The 17,402-nt window shown below is 50.8% G+C and overlaps 1 protein-coding gene and 1 long non-coding RNA gene across 3 annotated transcripts in view; one reads left to right on the top strand and one right to left on the bottom strand.

Moving 5' to 3' along the window:
- Nucleotides 1-1,139: 1,139 nt before the first annotated feature.
- Nucleotides 1,140-7,476, bottom strand: LOC105616708 (uncharacterized). Its single transcript, XR_006055625.2, has 2 exons — nt 6,615-7,476; nt 1,140-4,856 (listed from the first exon to the last, which is right to left on the bottom strand). It is a non-coding gene; the product is annotated as an uncharacterized LOC105616708 (long non-coding RNA).
- Nucleotides 6,145-17,402, top strand: part of PFKP (phosphofructokinase, platelet) — a 52,391-nt gene continuing 41,133 nt past the window's right edge. For both annotated transcript variants that reach the window (XM_027976807.2, XM_060396878.1), the window contains exons 1-2: nt 6,145-6,306; nt 15,814-15,887. In XM_027976807.2, coding sequence (XP_027832608.1) covers nt 6,192-6,306; nt 15,814-15,887 — 189 coding nt within the window. In that variant the 5' untranslated portion in view covers nt 6,145-6,191. The remainder of the gene's footprint in view (nt 6,307-15,813; nt 15,888-17,402) is intronic.

Here is a 17,402-nt window from a genome sequence, read left to right as displayed (position 1 = left end):
CTGCCACCTGACATTGAGCAGAGTTCTCTGTGCTACACAGTAGGCCCTTGTTGGCTATCTGTTTTAAATATGGCAGGGTGTACTGCTCTCCCCAGATGCCCTGTCTAACTGTCCTTTCCTCCCAGAAGATGCTATTTTGAATATTGGTACTTAACCAAGTCCTCAGCAACCTGCAATTCAGGAGACCCCAGTTCGATTCCTAGGTCGGGAAGATCCGTTGAAGAAGGGATAGATAGTGTATGAACTCCAGTATTCTTGGGTTTCCCTTGTGGCTCAGCTGGTAAAGAATCTGCCCACAATGTAGGAGACCTGGGTTCGATCCCTGGGAAGGGAAGATCCCCTGGAGGAAAGAAAGGTACCCACTGCAGTATTCTGGCCTGGAGAATGCCATGGACTGTATAGTCCATGGGGTTGCAGAGTCGGACACAACTGAGTGACTTAAAAAAAAAATTAAAACCGAGTCCTCAGCAACCCCCCATGGCTAGACGAACTATCTTCATGTTTCTAGTGGCTAGAAAAGTTTTGCCTTCTTTGCTAAGGGACTCCACCTTCAGGCTGTTTTCTGCCCTTCCTACTGGGTCTAAACTGTGAGCTGGCAGGTATTCTCAGCCCCTCAGAACTTGGCAGGGCAAAGAGCATCCTTGAGGGGCTTCAAGTCCTGTGAGTCTATAATTCTGAGTCAAAGTATGCTAAAGGGCATGGAACAGATTGCATGGGACTAACCAGAGTTCCCGAAGTTTCTTCCTTCCAGAATCTCTGTGACAGAGGACATAGAAAGCACCAAACCAGTGTAATAAAAATTTGAAAAATGGACCATCTGGATCCAAGGAGAAACCTTGAAATACATGCTTATTATCTGGCATGTTATCTGCCACAAAGAAAGTCTAAATGCTAAGGTCCTCATTGTAACTGTGAGGAAAGGAGCCCCAACACGCTCCATAAGGAGGAGCCCGGAGGATAGAAAGTTCCACGAACAAAACATTCCTGAAGGGCTTCATCTTCTCTTCATTTACGTTCACCATCGTTATCTGCGTTCTCTGTTCGCAACCAAGAAAATCCAATTTACAGAGGGCATTAGGAGGCGGTGTTAGGAAACACCACCATAGAGTTCAGAAAAATATCAAGAAAAAGTCGAGTAATTGGTTTCACAAGCTGTTTTATTCGTTGGTTGTTTGGACCGACACTTGATGACATTCAGAAGTTTCAGAGGCAGACTTGGGGAACCTGAGGGAATGGCGACTATTTTAAACATTTTTGGTGGTTGTCACAAGCAAACATAAGGAATGTTGCGTTTTTGCTTTCTCTCTCTGCCTTTCTGTATGTCTCTCCTTCTTTGTGTGTCTCTGTCTCTCTGCCCGCATCTCTCAGCTCCCTTTGTCTTCACAGCTCAAACTCTCTCCCCCAATGAATCAATGACTCCAGAAACGATCCTTCCAATGGGCTCCGGGGTTAAAGGCTGGAGTGGGGTAGTCTCGAGGGCTGGGCTGTGTCCTCTGCCCCTGGTGACCTGGACAGAGGGAAGGTCCCTACAAGACCTGGAACGCAGCTCCTGTGACCAGCTCCCCACCAGGGCCTGGGGCGGAGGGAGGAACAGAGAAGTGGACTGCAGGGCAGAAGGGACTCAGAACAAGCCAGGTGAGAAATGATCAGCCCTGTCTGCTGCAGAGGTGCCTCATTTGCCGAAATATGGCTCTAAATGGATGGCCCATTCTGGTAATAAGGTTTTATAGACTCAATAATAGTCTGCCCCAGGCAGGATCACAGGACCACATCATTAATGGAAGGAGAGCTGGCGCTCTGAATGATGCTTTACAAACAGCATCACAGGGTGGGGGGTTCAGGGAGACTCCCCCAGACACAGGACTGAAACCCCAGGAACTGGCGCTCAGTCCCCATCTGGCCTGGGTTTGGCTTAGGCTCTGAGCTCAGATGGGGCCCCAGGGCTGAACAAGGAGCAGCCAGAGGGAGGCCACTCAGGAGGACTCAACTTTCTGCCCCTGGGACCTGGGGCCAGACTCCATCCTCTGCCCTCTGTCCGACCAAGTCACCAGGCTCAGGAGTTCCCTAAACTATGCAACATGCAGGGGTTGTGTGCGCACCTGTGTATATCTGGGTGGAGGAAGAGGTGTGTAGTTTATATAGGAATCTCAGATATTTTATTCACCAAAAAAGCTCAAAACCCCTGCTACAAGCCGGCACTGCCACTGACACACGCATGGTCCTTGTGGGCCTGTCTGCAAACTGAAAAAGCACTATAGTTCATGGCTGTGGTTTTGGGTTTTTCGGCATGTTTGCCCTTGACTGCTGGCCATGAACCACTTCAGTTCTGATGTGGGAGGAAGGGTGCTTTAAGATCCATCATTACAAACTTGAACATGTAAAATGCCTATGTGTGGACAACAGCATTTCACAACTAAAACACAGAACGAATTCATTTAAGCTGACTGACTTTCCAGGATTCTCCAGTGAAGCAGAACCAGCGGGACTTGTATATTGATACATTTGATAACATCTAGGGAGAGAGAAAGACCACAAGCTCACCTTTACTCAGATCCTCGATGGGCTGGCTGAGGTCCTCCCCAACCCCCACAGGGAGAGGGGATCGGCTTAGCTCAGTTCACTGATTCAAATGTTAATCTCATTGGAAAGATTCAAATGTTGATCTCATTGGAAAGATCTTCACAGTCACATCCAGACACAATGCCTTGCCAACTATCTGGGCACCGATGATCCAGCCAAGTTAACTCATAAGATTAACCATCACATGGCAAGACTGCCAAAATCATAATTTCCTTTCCTAACTGGGAAATCCCTATGTAACTCATTTTTCAAAAGAACCATCCATCTCTCCTTTCCTCTGTTTCCTGAAGTAGCTCGGCAATTACGAAGCTCAGTTTATTCCACCTTATCACAACCTGTGCTCTCCTGTTGCAGGAAAAGTGTTGGAAGTATGAGGAAGTCTCCGTGAACCAGCTTTCAACACCACTCGGAGAAGGAAATAGTTGTTCTCTGAGACGGTCCAGTTCACATCACCAGTGACATTTCCTGGAGCGGTTAAACTCTTAATGGCCACATACTCTGCAGAAATAAATGAGTCTGGCTTTCTTTCCATTTTTTTCCCCCAGTGTCTGGATATTGACTCTAATTGGTCCAGGACAACATGGTTCTGCGTCAAGGTCTTGGAAAGCATCCAACTGTTTTATATATAATTTAAAGTTTATCTGCTGGACATAAAGCAGAATTATTTTTAAGTTTGGACAAGGACACTGAAAGACAACTGTACAGCGGGGGAGGGACAGGGGTTGAAGGCAGCATTTCCTTGTTTAGCAAGCCGTTTCATTTAATCTTCGACTTTCCCAAGTCTAGGGGAGAAGAGGCAAGAAGATGAGGCACCAGGAAAACGGCAGATGGTGGTGGAGCTGTGGCTGTAGATTAGCTCGAAATTGGCTCTGGGGCGGGGACAGAAGGGAGTTGCTAAGATGAGGGATCAGAGGAGAATCGGGACCCCGGCGACACCTCTGCAGCCTCTGAGACCCCAAGCAGAGGGCCCAGCAAAACCCTCCTGCACGCCCTCTCTGGGATGATAAACGTGTGATATAAGTGGTCATATAAGCCACAGAAGCTCAGGGTAATTTTTTAGGTAGCAGTGGAGAATCAGCACATTGGAGGTAAGCTGTGACCTCAACATGGCATGTGATTCTCCCTCTTGTATCAGAGAAGCCTCTTCTAAGGCCAAACAACAACAACAACAACAACAACAACAAAAAACCACCACCAGCTGAAGAAATACTAAAATAAACACTGCAAAAGAAAAAGAAGGGAGAGATGGCTGTGTCTTTCCATAGACTGTGTGCATGCTAAGTCACGTCCGACTCTTTGCAACCCTATGGGCTGTAGCCCACCAGACTTCTGTCTGTGGGATTCTCCAGGCAAAAATACTGGAGAGGGTGCCATGCCCTTTTCCAGGGGATCTTCGCAACCCAGGGATGGAACTAGAGTCTTTTATATCTCCTGCATTGGCAGAGGGGTTCTTTACCACTGCATACTGTGGGAAGTCCCATAATAAGCAGAAGGAAAATAAAATATCTAAATTTACATATGCATGTGTGCGCACGCATACACACAGTTTAATGGTATTTCTGATCTCCTTCTTCATTTATTAACATATCCTAAATACACTTCCATGTAAATGGATTTGTCTTCATAATCATACCAGCAATAGAAGGCCATGTGTATATTTGCATTAAAATGTACTTAACCCATTGATTGGACTCTTAGTTTGCATCTATTATTTTTTACTGGGTTGGCCAAAAAGTTCATTCAGGTTTTTCCATACCATCTTACAAACTGTTTGGCCAACTCAATACATTACAGACAACTCAATGACAAATGGCCAATCCTCTAAATTACAAAAATGTCAATTTTATAAGAATATAAAGACTTTGGGGCTAAAATTCAAAGTGCAGAATGCTCCAGAAAGGGGTGGATGATTCTGGAGCACAAATCCTGGAGAGGGAAAACCTTTGGCTGGAGAAACATGAACCTGGCTCCCGGGCCAGGACAGTTAAGGGCAGCCTCCCGATGCCCAATATCTTCTCAGTATCGCTGCTCAGTTTCACTCTTCGGAGCAGGTGCCCTCAGACTCTGCAGTCACCAGAATGTGCTGTGACTTGTTGAAAATATATCTTTTCAAGCAGCATTCCCAGAAACTGGGCTTCTGCGGTTCTGGTGGAGCGGGAAAAACCAGGCCAGGTGATTCCAATGACCACGGGGGGTTTAGAAGTTGCTCCATCACTTCTGGTCCAGGGTAGAGATCAGAAGTCTGGCCTTGTTCATGGCAGGTATTTGTATCTTTTCTGCAAAAAAACAGGAGCGAGGACAGGAGGATAAGGCAAGTGCCAGATAGAAGTGCATAGCGCACACACCGCTCTGTCCAGGGCAGCCAGGAGTAAACCACTGTCAGGCTGCTCCGGGTGGACGGGACGGCCTTGACTTAACCTCTTTTCCCTGTGTCCACTCAACGCACATTTGCTGCGCAAGTAGTAAGGGGATACCGTGCGGTCCCCACAAGGGACTGATGATGCGGCCGCTTATGAAACTCTTTTCTGGGGGTGATCATACCCCAAGCTCAGCGCTGTGCGCTCCGAAAGACTGCGCATCCGTCTGCACCTGCGGCAGGAACCGACAGGGACCAAGCTCCCTGTTCATCCATCACCCAGCGGACCAGACACTAGCGCATCGGTCCGGGAGTGCCCGGCGGGGCAGCGAACATCCGGCCGGCGACCCCGGACACCGCGGCTTGGGTCTTATCGCCTCGCCAGGACCTTCCTGCCCTTCCCCCGTCCCTTCCCTTCCAGCGCCCAGCCCGGCGCCAGCGGTGGCCAGAGTCCCCGCGCGTCCTCCAACGACCCCAGTCCGCCTCCTCGTCTTGCGGCCAGAGCCACTGTGGGGACGGAGCCCGCGCTTATCCTCGCCAGCAGGCGACGCCCACCGACTAGACGATCCGGAGGCGGGAGGAGAGGCTGGGGAGCCCGGGCCCCGAGAGCCACCCGGGCAGGAACCCTGTGGGAACGGGCGCGCGCCTCGGCGACGGTTCGGGCCCCACAACCGCCAGTGACCCGGTGCCCCACGTGCGGCGCCCCGCACCCCGACCCGGCCTCCTGGGCTTCCCCTGCGGGATGCTCTAGCCCACCTGCCGCGTTCCCGCGACCACGGTGACCCCGCCCACCTACAGTTCCTCCTTGCCCCCCGCACCCTCCCGTCGCCGGGACTCCCCCTCCCAGTCCGCCCACCTCGTGGCCAACACTCGGGCCGTGCTCTCCCTGCGGCCTACCAGGGATGCTCCGCCCACCTGTGGGCTGTCCCCTCCCACCTGCGGGCTGTCCCCTCCCTCCGAGGCGCTTCCGGCTCGTAAAACTCCTCCCAGCTGCGATGCACACCGCACCCCCCAACCATGTGGCTCGCCCTGGAGTGGTCCTTCCTGCCGACCAGGCTCCCCTGCCCCCGGAGCTCCCCTCAATCAGGCGCCCGCAGCCCCGCCCGCGCCCCCGCCCCCGCGTCCCCGCGCCCGCCCCAGGCCGCCCATTGGCGCGCGCCGCGCGGGCGTGGCCGGCGGTTCCCGTGGCGGCGGCGCGGGCGGGGCGCAGTGCCTACTGAGCGCCCTCCAGAGCGCGGTCTCCGGCCTGTTCACGATGGACGACCACGACAGCCCTCAGACCCCCAAGGGCTCCTTCCGAAAGTTCCTGGAGCACCTCTCCGGGGCCGGCAAGGCCATCGGCGTGCTGACCAGCGGCGGGGATGCCCAAGGTGCGCCACCGGGTCCCCGGCCCCGGGCTGGAGGCTCAGGGAGGGGACCAGTGAGAAGGGAGGTGGGGGTGCCAGGGAGAAAGGATGGGGGTGCCGGGGAGAAGGGACGCCAGAGACAGGATGAGGTGTCAGGGAGAAGGGATGGGGGGCCCGAGAGGAGCAAGGAGGAGAGGGGTACCAGGAGTAAGTGACGGTGGGGAGAAACCCGGCGCCCGGGAACCTCGGAGGTGCTTTCCCAGGGCCGGAGCCAGTGCGGCCTCGGAAGGAGTCACTGCGCGACCCGCGTGGAGAGTGCGGGGGTCCCTTACCCGGAAGGTCAGTTTTCCACCTCCACGTTTATTTCCTAAATTACGAGTGGCGACAGGGTCGCCTGGACTCCGTTCGGAGGTCCCTCCGCTTCCGCGAGGCGGGATGAAGCCGGACTCTCCTCCAAGGCTTGGCTACAGCGCGGCCACTTCTGATGCCGCTGCGGCCGCCCTGGCTCCATCCCAGACTCCCCACACCTGGCGTCGCGAGGAAGACCGCTGCGTCCCCGCGACGCGTCTGCAGCCCCACTACCCCCGCGCGGCGCGGGCGGGGTCCCCGCTGCTTTCCCGCGGCGCGCGGCGGCGAACGCACGGGATCCCTGCCCGGGTAGCCGGGCCAACCGGCACCGCCTCGCGTTTCCGCTGGGAGATTTTAAAAACGGTTTTCCGCCGGTCTCATCTCCTGTCTCCTTCCGGCTCGTCACCAAACCAAAAACCGAAGCGGGTCACTAGGCCCTCCCCGCCAGCCTCCCCTGGATGGGAAGGACCAGGAAGCGGGGACTCCGGGGTGTTGCCAGCGCCGGGAGAGCGGTCTCGGGCGCCGCCTTCCACCCGCGAGCCTGGAAGCTGGTCTCGGAGGAAATGGGGCCCCAAGGTTGGGCCCCGCGGACAACCGAAGCAGAGATGACACGACCGCGCCCCTAGCGCCGGGCGCACGTGGGGGCCCGGGGATTCCTGATCCTCGTAGATTCCCGGGTGGGGTGAGCCAACCGCTAGAAAGGAGCGGGGTGCTGCCCATGCGCTCGGAACCTGGAGGACCGCAGGCCAGAGACGCCTCCCGTGCCAGCTTCTGGCGTTTCTTTTACCCGCTTCCTCCTGTCTAGATGAGCTGAAAGGCCCCGATGCCTCGTTCTCACCTCATCTCACCACGCGCGGTGCAGGGATGCTTAAGTGGCTGGCCGGCGCCCTAGCCTCCGCCCACGCTGCTGGTGACCTTCTCTTCGCCCTTGAGAGGGGCGGGCCGGGAGGGGGGTGCTGCAGGTGGGGAGCTGTGGCCGCAGCCCCGCCTGCCCCGCGCGCGTACGTGATGCCGGGCCCGTCGCCGCCCGTGCGCCCCGCGCCCTCGACCCCGGACACCCCGCGCACGGCCGGCTGGAGGCCAGGGGACTCCGGGTCCCTGGAGAGCCCCTCCCTGTCCTGTTGAAGGTGGTGCGCGCCGCATCTGTCACCGCCCCCGCCCCACAAGCCGGCTGAGCCCGAGCAGGCTGGTCTAATTTGGTATTCTAGTAAAGTGGCCCCAGTGAAGAGAGAAAACGTGATACAGCAAAGACTGGGGGCGGGGAAATGGCAGAGTGAAACTGATGACATAGCCCACGTTACTTACCTGCTGTGCTGGATTGGGTCCCAGTCGAGTCGCTGCTGGGCTAAGAGGGGCTTCCCGGTAAATGCGCTTCAAAAAGCACCTGCGTCCCGAGACGTGGGCTACCCAAGTTAGGAAGCATCCTGAGTGACTCTTACCATGGGCTTGGAAAAAGAATAAAATGCTGGCACAGAAAAAGGAACTGGTCTCTTAATCCTCCAGCTTTCAAGGTCAGAGTTGCAAAGTCATTTAGAATTAAGGTGCTGTGTCTGTTCAAAAAAAAAAAAACGTAGGTCATTCACTTGAATCCTTTTCCATAAATTTGCTCAGCTGCCTGGTAGCTGGTGTAAAGGCAATTGAGGTGATGATGCAATAGACAGAATCAGCATTTTCTCGGCTACATACCTGCTACTTATCTCTGTCACTTGTGAGCAGTTATGAATAAGAGGTCAGTAAGTCTACACCTCTTCTCAGTGGAAAAGCATACTTTGAGAATCAGAATTATATGACAAGGTCAGACGGCTTGGTCGGTGTATGGTCAGGTTGATGGGAGTTGTCCTGATGCCCTGAACTGGCTCCTCTGGGTGGTCTCTGCTGGAGAGCCCCCAGTGGCCTGACGTTTGGGCATCTTCCTTGGGGCAGAGCTGAAACTGCTGTCTGTTTCTTCTTGGACTTCATGCCAAGTGCCACCTCCTGTTCGATCCTATCTGGGACCTGAGTGAACAGGGGCATGCATTTCTTTCTGAGAAAGCTCGCCTCGCTATGTGCACCAGGGGGCTGGTCTCTGAGGTAGCGGACTTAAGCTCCTTGAGGAGGTGATTCTTAGAGATGATGTTACTCCCCCGTGCTCTGCCGTTTTGTCTTGACTCTGTATGATATCCATGCTTGATTTTCCCTAAGATAAGAGAGGTTTGCTCGAAGCTAAAGACCAAGGAGAATAACCACAAGTCTTAATTTCAGGATAGTTTTCTACTAAGATGTGAAACAAAGATAAAATTTCATGTGGAGAAGGCTATAGCTGCTGGTTCCTGGGCACAGTTCATGTCCTAGGAGCTTTGTGGTTTTCATCTCCAGGCCTGATTACCGTCTTGGTTTTGGAGGTAGGGAGAGAAGTAACCTTTTTAAGGTTACAGGCTCTTAGGTGGCCCTTGGAAGGATTTAAACCAAGTTCCGTCTCAATCCCAAATGTTTTCCAGTAAGCCCTGCTCTTAAGACTGTAACATCTAATTAATACTCAGAAGCCAAGTTTGCTCAAAATTATACAGGTGATTTTTTTTTCATAACACCAGACTTTTCATTAGTAAGGCAAGTGGCATTTTTCTTTCTATTTTGCAGATTATGAAGAAGTAATTAATTTGCCACAAGTAAAAACATTTTCCCTCAAATTAGAAAGAAGCATTTTTTAAAAAATTTCCCTCAGATTAGAAACAAAAGAAGTTAAAAATTTTAAAAGACTCAAATGGAGTTTAAGACTGTGCTGTAACAAAGTACATTGGAAGACAGGATCACTGTGTGAAATTTCTCTTACTAAAAATATATAAACTACTTAATTGGTATAAAATGTTTTAATGATTTCCTGATGAAATTAATGAAGAAGTAAACTGTAGTCATCTAAAGGAAATAACCTAAAATTTCAGATAGATACTTAAACATGAGACTAACTGCCCTGCTTACCAGTCAAAAGAGAAGGATATTACATAGATGATACACATGATTTTTAAGCAGCTTTGCAAGTAGAACATAAAATCCGTTTGTCCAATGAGAGCATCAGGATGGCTAAATTGACATCACAACTGAGACTAAAGTGATGAAGTGCTTATTTCCAATGGAATTTATATTATATGATTGTTGAACAAAACGAAAATCCTCCAGCTATATTCCTGACTCCCCCAGCCCTGGCCACAGAGGAAGACTATTTCTAAGGCTTATTATTCTTATTTTCATTCTTTGGATTGCTTTTATTGTCACAGGAATGTCTGCAAATTTCAGCTGATTTTCACTTTAACCTACAATAAGTTTCAGGTCAGTGCACAGACTTACCCTAACAAGGTACCCACCGCCGAAGCAAGACTGTGTCATATGCTGAAAATGACTCCTTGCCTTAGACTCAAATTGAGTGCTTCTGGAGGGCCCGGTATAGATGAAAGTGCAGAGAAATGGACCTACAGGGTAGACTGAACAGGAAGACTGAGTCCTTTTTGACCTATAGCAAAGTAAGCCAGTGTTTACAGAAAGCTGATGGAAATCAACCCTGAATATTTATTGGGAGGACTGATGCTAAAGCTGAGGCTCCAATACTTTGGCCACCTGATGCAAAGAGCTGACTCACTGGAAAAGACCCTGATGCTGGGAAAAATTGAGGGCAGGAGAAGAGAGCGGCAGGATGAGATGGTTGGATGGCATCACTGACTCAGTGGACATGAGTGTGAGCAAACTCTGAGATAGTGAAGGACAGGGAAGCCTGTGTGCTGCAGTCCATGGGGTGGAAAAGAGTTGGAAAGGACTTAGTGACTGAACAACAACAACATGTAGATGGAGTCTGTATAAGCCTTCATACTAACAGGAAGGGTTAGCCATAAAAAAAAAAAAAAGAACAAAATAATGCCATTTGCAGCGCAACAGATGGACCTGGAGATTATCATACTAAGCACGGCTTTGTGACTGAACAAGTCAGACGGAGAAAGACAAATAAACAATATTACTCGTGTGGAATCTAATGTTTTTAAAAAATACAGAAGTGAACTTATTTACAAAACAGAAACAGACCCACAGATTTCAAAAACAAATTTATGGTGCCCAAAGGGGAAACGAGGGGGGCGGGTAATAAATTAGGAGTTTGGGATTAACATACACACACTGCTGCTGCTGCTGCTGCTGCTGCTGCTGCGTCGCTTCAGTCGTGTCCGACTCTGTACGACCCCATAGACGGCAGCCCACGAGGCTCCCCTGTCCCTGGGATTCTCCAGGCAAGAACGCTGGAGTGGGTTGCCATTTCCTTCTCCAGTGCATGAAAATAAAAAGTGAAAGTGAAGTTGTGTCCGACTCTTAGTGACCCCATGGACTGCAGCCTACCAGGCTCCTCCATCCGTGGGATTTTCCAGGCAAGAGTACTGGAGTGGGGTGCCATCGCCTTCTCTGATACACACATTACTATATATAAAATAGATGACCAACAAGAACCTGCTCTATAGCTCAGGGAACTTTACTCAATATTCTGTAATAATCTGTAAAGAGAGTCTGAAAAGGAGTGGAGATATGTATATGTGTAACTGAATCACTTTGCTGTGCACCTGAAGCAAAACACTATAAATCAACTATACTCCAATAAAATTTTTAAAAAAGAGAGAGTAACTAACATTTAGTGATCATTTGCTTAGCAGTAGCCACCAGTGCTTCCATGCAGTAACTCATATGTTTCACACATGAGCAAGTGAGCTCTGAGATGAGCTGGTTGGGCCAAGTGGCTGCAGTGGGAAGTGGTGGCCCAGGATGTGTGTCCATTCACCAGGGTGTTTCTGGTGCCCAGGGCAGTACTGGGGGCACCTGGCAGGTACCCAGATGTTTGTTGAATCTCCCTCCTGGAACCTCAGAATGGACTGCTTCCTTCTGCAGGATGGAGGTGACTAGTCTGTCTGTCTTTTCTCATGAAGTCATTTTGATGAATTAAGCCTTCAGTAATCAAATGCACTTTTTTTTTTTGTACTTTGCCACGTGGCTTGCAGGATCTTAGTTCAACCTGGGATTGAACCCAGGTCCTGCACAGTGAAAGCCTGGGATTCTAACCACTAGGCTATCACATGTGTCCTAAGTCACTTCAGTGGTGTCTGACTCTTTGTGACTCCGTGAACTGTAGCCCACCAGGCTCCTTTGTCCATGGGATTCTCCAGTCAAGTACTGGAGTGGGTTGCCATGCCCTCCTCCAGGGGATCTTCCTGACCCAGGGATTGAACCGGTGTCTCCTGCCACTCCTGCATTGTAGGCAGATTCTTACTGCTGAGCCATGGGGGAAGCCCACTAGGCTAGCAGGTCCACCATCGTGTCAGTGGATTGCCCAGCAGTGCCGGCAGAGAGAAGACACCCATCCATGTGTCCTGGATGGACAGACAGTCGACACCCCTCAGGGATTTGTATCACTGGTGTCTGACACAGGGCTCGATGGCTGGACACGGCAGGGTGCTGAGAAGGCGAGGCTGGTAATTGGTCACAGGGACACTTTCTCCTGTGGACTGTTTGTCCTTCCCACACCTGATTTACTGAAACAGGGGAGCTTTGTAGAGGGCTGCAGTAGCAAGTGGAGAAGGCAATGGCACCCCACTCCAGTACTGTTGCCTGGAAAACCCCATGGATGGAGGAGCCTGGTGGGCTGCAGTCCATGGGGTCACTAAGAGTCAGATACAACTGAGCAACTTCATTTTCACTTTTCACTTTCATGCATTGGAGAAGGAAATGGCAACCCACTCCAGTGTTCTTGCCTGGAGAATCCCAGAGACGGGGGAGCCTGGTGGGCTGCCGTCTATGGGGTCACACAGAGTCAGACATGACTGAAGTGACTTCAGCAGCAGTAGCAGTAGCAAGAGCAAGATAAACTGTTTTGTTTTTCAATCTGTGCTGACGTCCTCCCTTTGGTACAAAGGTGAAAACCCCATGGTATCAGGGAGAAGCCAGTAAGATAAAGCACTGGATCTTATTTTTCAAAAGAGAATTTAAATGTTGAAGTTAGTCAGGGAGTGGTTGTAGGCCCTGAGAAATATGCAGGGGAAATGGCTCAACATGGACCAAAAGGGCCGAGCAAGGATGTTTATTAGGCTTTTCAGACCATGGGGAAATAAAACAGCTCCAATTATGTTATTAGAAGCAACACAATCCTCATTTCTTACAAATTGCTCGAAGTTTAAATTTTATCAGAACAGAATCTTAGAAGCCTCCCTTAGAGGTTGCTGGCCTCCCCAGTCAGAAGGAAGAAGTTATCTTAATGACTGTCTTATATACACCATGCTTTTAGTAAGAAGCTACTTGAGGACCTGTCACAGCAGGAAGACAGTCTAACAATCCCTTCTTTCTATCACACCTAATTTGCTCACATTTCCCTCTTAGCTGCTCCCTGGGTTTCTCAAGGTTTATTTTTGGTTTCTGTAACAAGTCCAGTCATTCCCTGAGGACGAGGGTTCTAATTTTTGCAAGGGATGAAGAGGTTACTCTCCAAAGACTAAGGCACTTTCTTGGTAGCAGGATGATGGTTCCCATGGAAACAGTTATGGAGGTTGTTTGAATTATGGGGCCTGGCTGCCAAAACAAAACCAAAAGGAAAAGGAAGGAAACTGACTGTGTCTGAAGGTTTACTAAAAACAGCTGTTGGAGTCCCCTGGAACCTGGGGCTGCTCACCCAGGAGGCCTCAGACAGCAAACCCAGCCTGGACCCCACTCATGTGTCACAGAGACGGCCGGTGGAAACTGGCCTTTCCTGTTGCCCTCTGCTTCTGTCCTCTGGACACTTTCTGGAAGGCACCCACCTGTGGGCCCAGTGCCAGGCAGCAGCTCTGCCCTGTGGGCCCCAAGTTCAAGCAGACAGCCGGCCTTTCCACAAACATTTACACAAGAAACTGGGCCCAGTGGGCGTTTTTTCTTCCAAGTTTCCTTCCTTCTAGAGGCAGTTATTAGTACAATGGGTTTTAAGTTACAATAAGGGGGAGAGTAGGCTTACACCCCAGCTTTGCCTTTTACTCGCCTTGTTCCCTCCGCTATCAATATATTCACCCAGGGGCTGACTCCCTGGGCTCCCAGGAGGACCAGGTCCCCAGGGCTCTGTGGGCGCACCCGCCCAGGTGTGCAGAGCACTCAGCCCTGGTCATCACTGAGCTCTAAGCAGGATGGCTCCGCTCAGGGCCCAGTCAGAAGGGGCCACGGGGGCTGCTGGGAAAAGCCTGCCTTGCAGCAGATTAACTGCCCTTGAATAAAAGCCCTGGGGGCTGGGCACTGAGCCTCTTAGACGCCAGGGCTTCCTCTCCCAGGAGCTTGCTAGAAATGGGTGCTCAGGACCCTCCCAGACCCTGCCTCACTGGGCCTGCTGAGGGGACAGGTCGGGTTCCCAGGTGAATCCGGGTCAGCTCCTCCAGGCGGGAGGAACTCAGGCCGTTAGCATGAAGGCGGTCAGGCCTCTCGGGCAGGGGTCACCCCAGCTTGTTTTTATTTCACTTGGGGGTCCCCAGGGTCACCTCTGACAGTCTCCCGCTCGCCACTTCTCCTGCCCTGTCTTTCCCACTTGCATGTTTTAAAATCTCCCATGTCCTCTTTATGCCTGCCTTTAGAAAACCTGCCACCAGCCTCAGGAGGTCTTCAGAAGCCACGGCAGTTGGGCGGTGGGCAGGAGTCAGTGTCATTCGTGCTGGCGTCCCGGTGAAGGGCTGCCGGGGCCCCAGCGTTTGGCGGTCAGGCTCTCGATTCCAAGGCCACAGAATGAAGTTCTGGAATCACAGGGTCTGTGGGGAGGGCACAAGGAGGCGCGCTTGTCCATGGGGTCGAGGCCTGAGGCTGTGGTGAGATGGGCGAGTGTGAGCGCCCAGCTGGGAGCAGTGGGGCAGCCACATTTAGCGTGCATTTATTTATTTAACGTGCATTTATTTGTTTAACGTGGATTTAGTTCCAGCTTTTTCAGCTCCATGAACGTAGTAACCTTTCAAAATGGTCACCTTTCAGAGGCAGCAGTCTTATTCCACATTTCCAGACCTGGTTCAAAGAAATTTGAAAATTTGTAATCATCTTCTGAGCCAGTTTACCCTCCAAATACATACACACTTAGTCTCCTTGTCTGTGGAGTGTATTCCTGGGACCACGGCTGCCTTCGTTTGTTGCTTTGTTTACCTATAGCACCGCTTACTTTATCGTCCACCTTCTCCAACACCTTTAGTCCTGATGTTTGACCCTGACATTTAAATTTATGAAGGATTCAGATTGAAACCTTTGGGGGCCCAGAGGCTATGAGTTTTCTGAGACTCAAGGCTCCTTCCTTTCAGAGAGGAATGGTCCTCCCTTCTCACTGTCCTCCTGATGGCTTCACTGATCACCTGGGGTGAGAGACACGAAATCCTGACCTGTTCACGGAGGTCTAGATTATGGTCCATTTCACAGATGGCTGCCCAGAAATGGGGCTTCAGTGGAAAGCAGCATGCGGTTTTGTTGCTCAGTTGCTAAGTCATGTCTGACTCTTGGTGACCCCATGGACTACAGCACATCAGGCTTCCCTGTCCTTCACTATCTCCCGTAGTTTGCTCAAACTCATGTCCGTTGAGTCGATGATGCCATCCAAATGGGGTGTAGCAGTTTTATATAAGGATACTTTGTACTTTTAATTTCCTTTCAGGCTCTGGGGAAATATGGAAAATGGCCTAGATTTTATCTTGGTTAGGTATTACTTATAGTATGTTTGTTTAACTTGAGCTTTGTTTTAATAGGATTGTGTGATTTGTTTTGTGTTTAAAGCCACTGATTAAAATTTTATTCTTTAACACTGGCAGCGGATGATAGTGTTCTCCTCCCCAGACCAATGGGCCTCTTCAGTCCTGTTTTCTTTGATTACCTATAAAAAAGCATCTCTCCTCTCTGTTGTTCTGCAGTTGGATGGAATCACCTGCAGATTCACACCAGACTGAGATCGCCCATGTCCTGAGTGTGTTTGCAGCGAAATTTAAAACAAACATCCCGGCTCCCTTGTGATGCTCCCTGCGGTCCAGCCTGCGACGCATTGGTCTCTGTACTCCTGTCCCCGGCTCCCTGCACTAGTCCTGGGGGTTCACGTCGGGGCTGTTGTTCACAAGAGGAGCCTTCCGAGGGGGTGCATGGTTTTCCCACCGTCACAGTTAGTTAACTAGGGCCTCATCAGTAATGACTGTCTGCCTTCCTCTGCAGGCATGAATGCTGCTGTCCGGGCCGTCGTGCGCATGGGGATATACGTGGGCGCCAAGGTGTACTTCATCTATGAGGTCAGTGTCACATCTCTTCCCGCTTTCTCTGTGGACCTCATGCCTGCCCGGGGCTGCCGACCACAGGCAAGGGGTGACGGGCACACAGGGTAGCAAGTACCAGGTACCAGGAGAGCCTCCTGGGGATGTTGGGGTCACACCCCCTGGTCTAGATGCATGTCTGTGAGATTTGTCTTCGAGAGCAGGGCTCCTAATAAACAAATGAAACAGGGCTCAAAATGCCATTTTGACATCAACTTAGTAGAATAAAGATCTCAAGCTGGTCGTATTGTAGTTCCCATCCCTATAGATACATTCACTGAAAATGCAGCCTGAATGTGAATAGACATTAAGGTAAACGGGAGAAAGCCTCCTCTTTGATCTTTTCATCATAAATGTAAAACCCAGGCTACCTCCCTAGTGTCTGTTTATGCCTTAACTTCAAAATGGAGCTTCTGAAAGCAAACAGCAGGGATAGTTGATTATCCCGCTTTTGAGGTCCTTAGAAGTAAGTTGTGTTTGTTGGGAAGGCGCCCCTATAGCTTTGACCACATGGTTTATTCTAGCAACTATTAGAAAAAGTAGCTTATCATTAGTTTTTGAATTCTAGAAATGGAAATTAGAGAATGGTTTTTTAAGACTGCTGAATTCTTCCCGAGTCACTGTTAGCATTTTATTCTGATTCCTCCTAGTATCATGTACGGTAAAGACTGGAAGGAAACATTTACATTATTAACGTCATAGCAAATGTATTTTGTGTGCCATATGTTTTATCTGCCACTACGTTGTAACAGTTTTCTATGTCTGTAAAATTCCATCAACCTGATGCCTCATCATTTAACTCGTGTTCTCGTGGCACTGAAATATATGTAGATCACCACCCATTTTTCAGCTCTCCTGACACAACAAGCCCTAGATTAATATTTGAAGCCGCTCTATACTTTGCATCATTGTTGTAATCCCAAGATACAGCATCCGGCCAAGTTAAAAGGGATGGTTCTCTTATGGGTCCTGCCAGTGTTCCTTTGTTCCCGCTCACACCCACTGCCCTTTTGTTTTATTTCACTTTGAGGTGGGGTTGTGTGCCTTAGAACTTGAGTGTGGGCCCCGCAGCCTGGGCTGATAGGAGTTCCTGATACGTGAACACCATGGTTAAACGTGTCCTGGAGGCGGAGCCCCCTCAGATCTGGCTTTTCTGTTACGTGTAATAATGTTGTTTCAGACTCACTGGAGGTGAACAGTCCTCCAGCTTCCGGTTTCCAGCATGTTCCCCAGGAAGTCTTTGATTGCCTGGCCAGCTGCCCTGCTTGCTTCCTCCCTTGGTGGGGGTGGTGGGGGGTGCAGTCCCATCCCTCCTGGGATCTTTAGGACTGCCTTGCCGGTAGGTGAGGGAAGTCAGCTGAGTTACTTCACTGAAGAACCCGAGGGGTTGTGGGCGGCACACTTCCTCTGTGTCACTTCTCAGTCACTGGCGGGGCTGGGACAGGAGCTGGCATGCACAGCAAAGCAGTGGTGGGGGCGTGTCTCACCCCCAGG

Source organism: Ovis aries, chromosome 13 (assembly GCF_016772045.2).
Source record: "Ovis aries strain OAR_USU_Benz2616 breed Rambouillet chromosome 13, ARS-UI_Ramb_v3.0, whole genome shotgun sequence".
In the NCBI taxonomy this organism is placed as follows: Eukaryota; Metazoa; Chordata; class Mammalia; order Artiodactyla; family Bovidae; genus Ovis; species Ovis aries.
The sequence above is the reverse complement of the archived record's forward strand: the minus strand, read 5'-3'. Positions and strand labels throughout refer to the sequence as shown.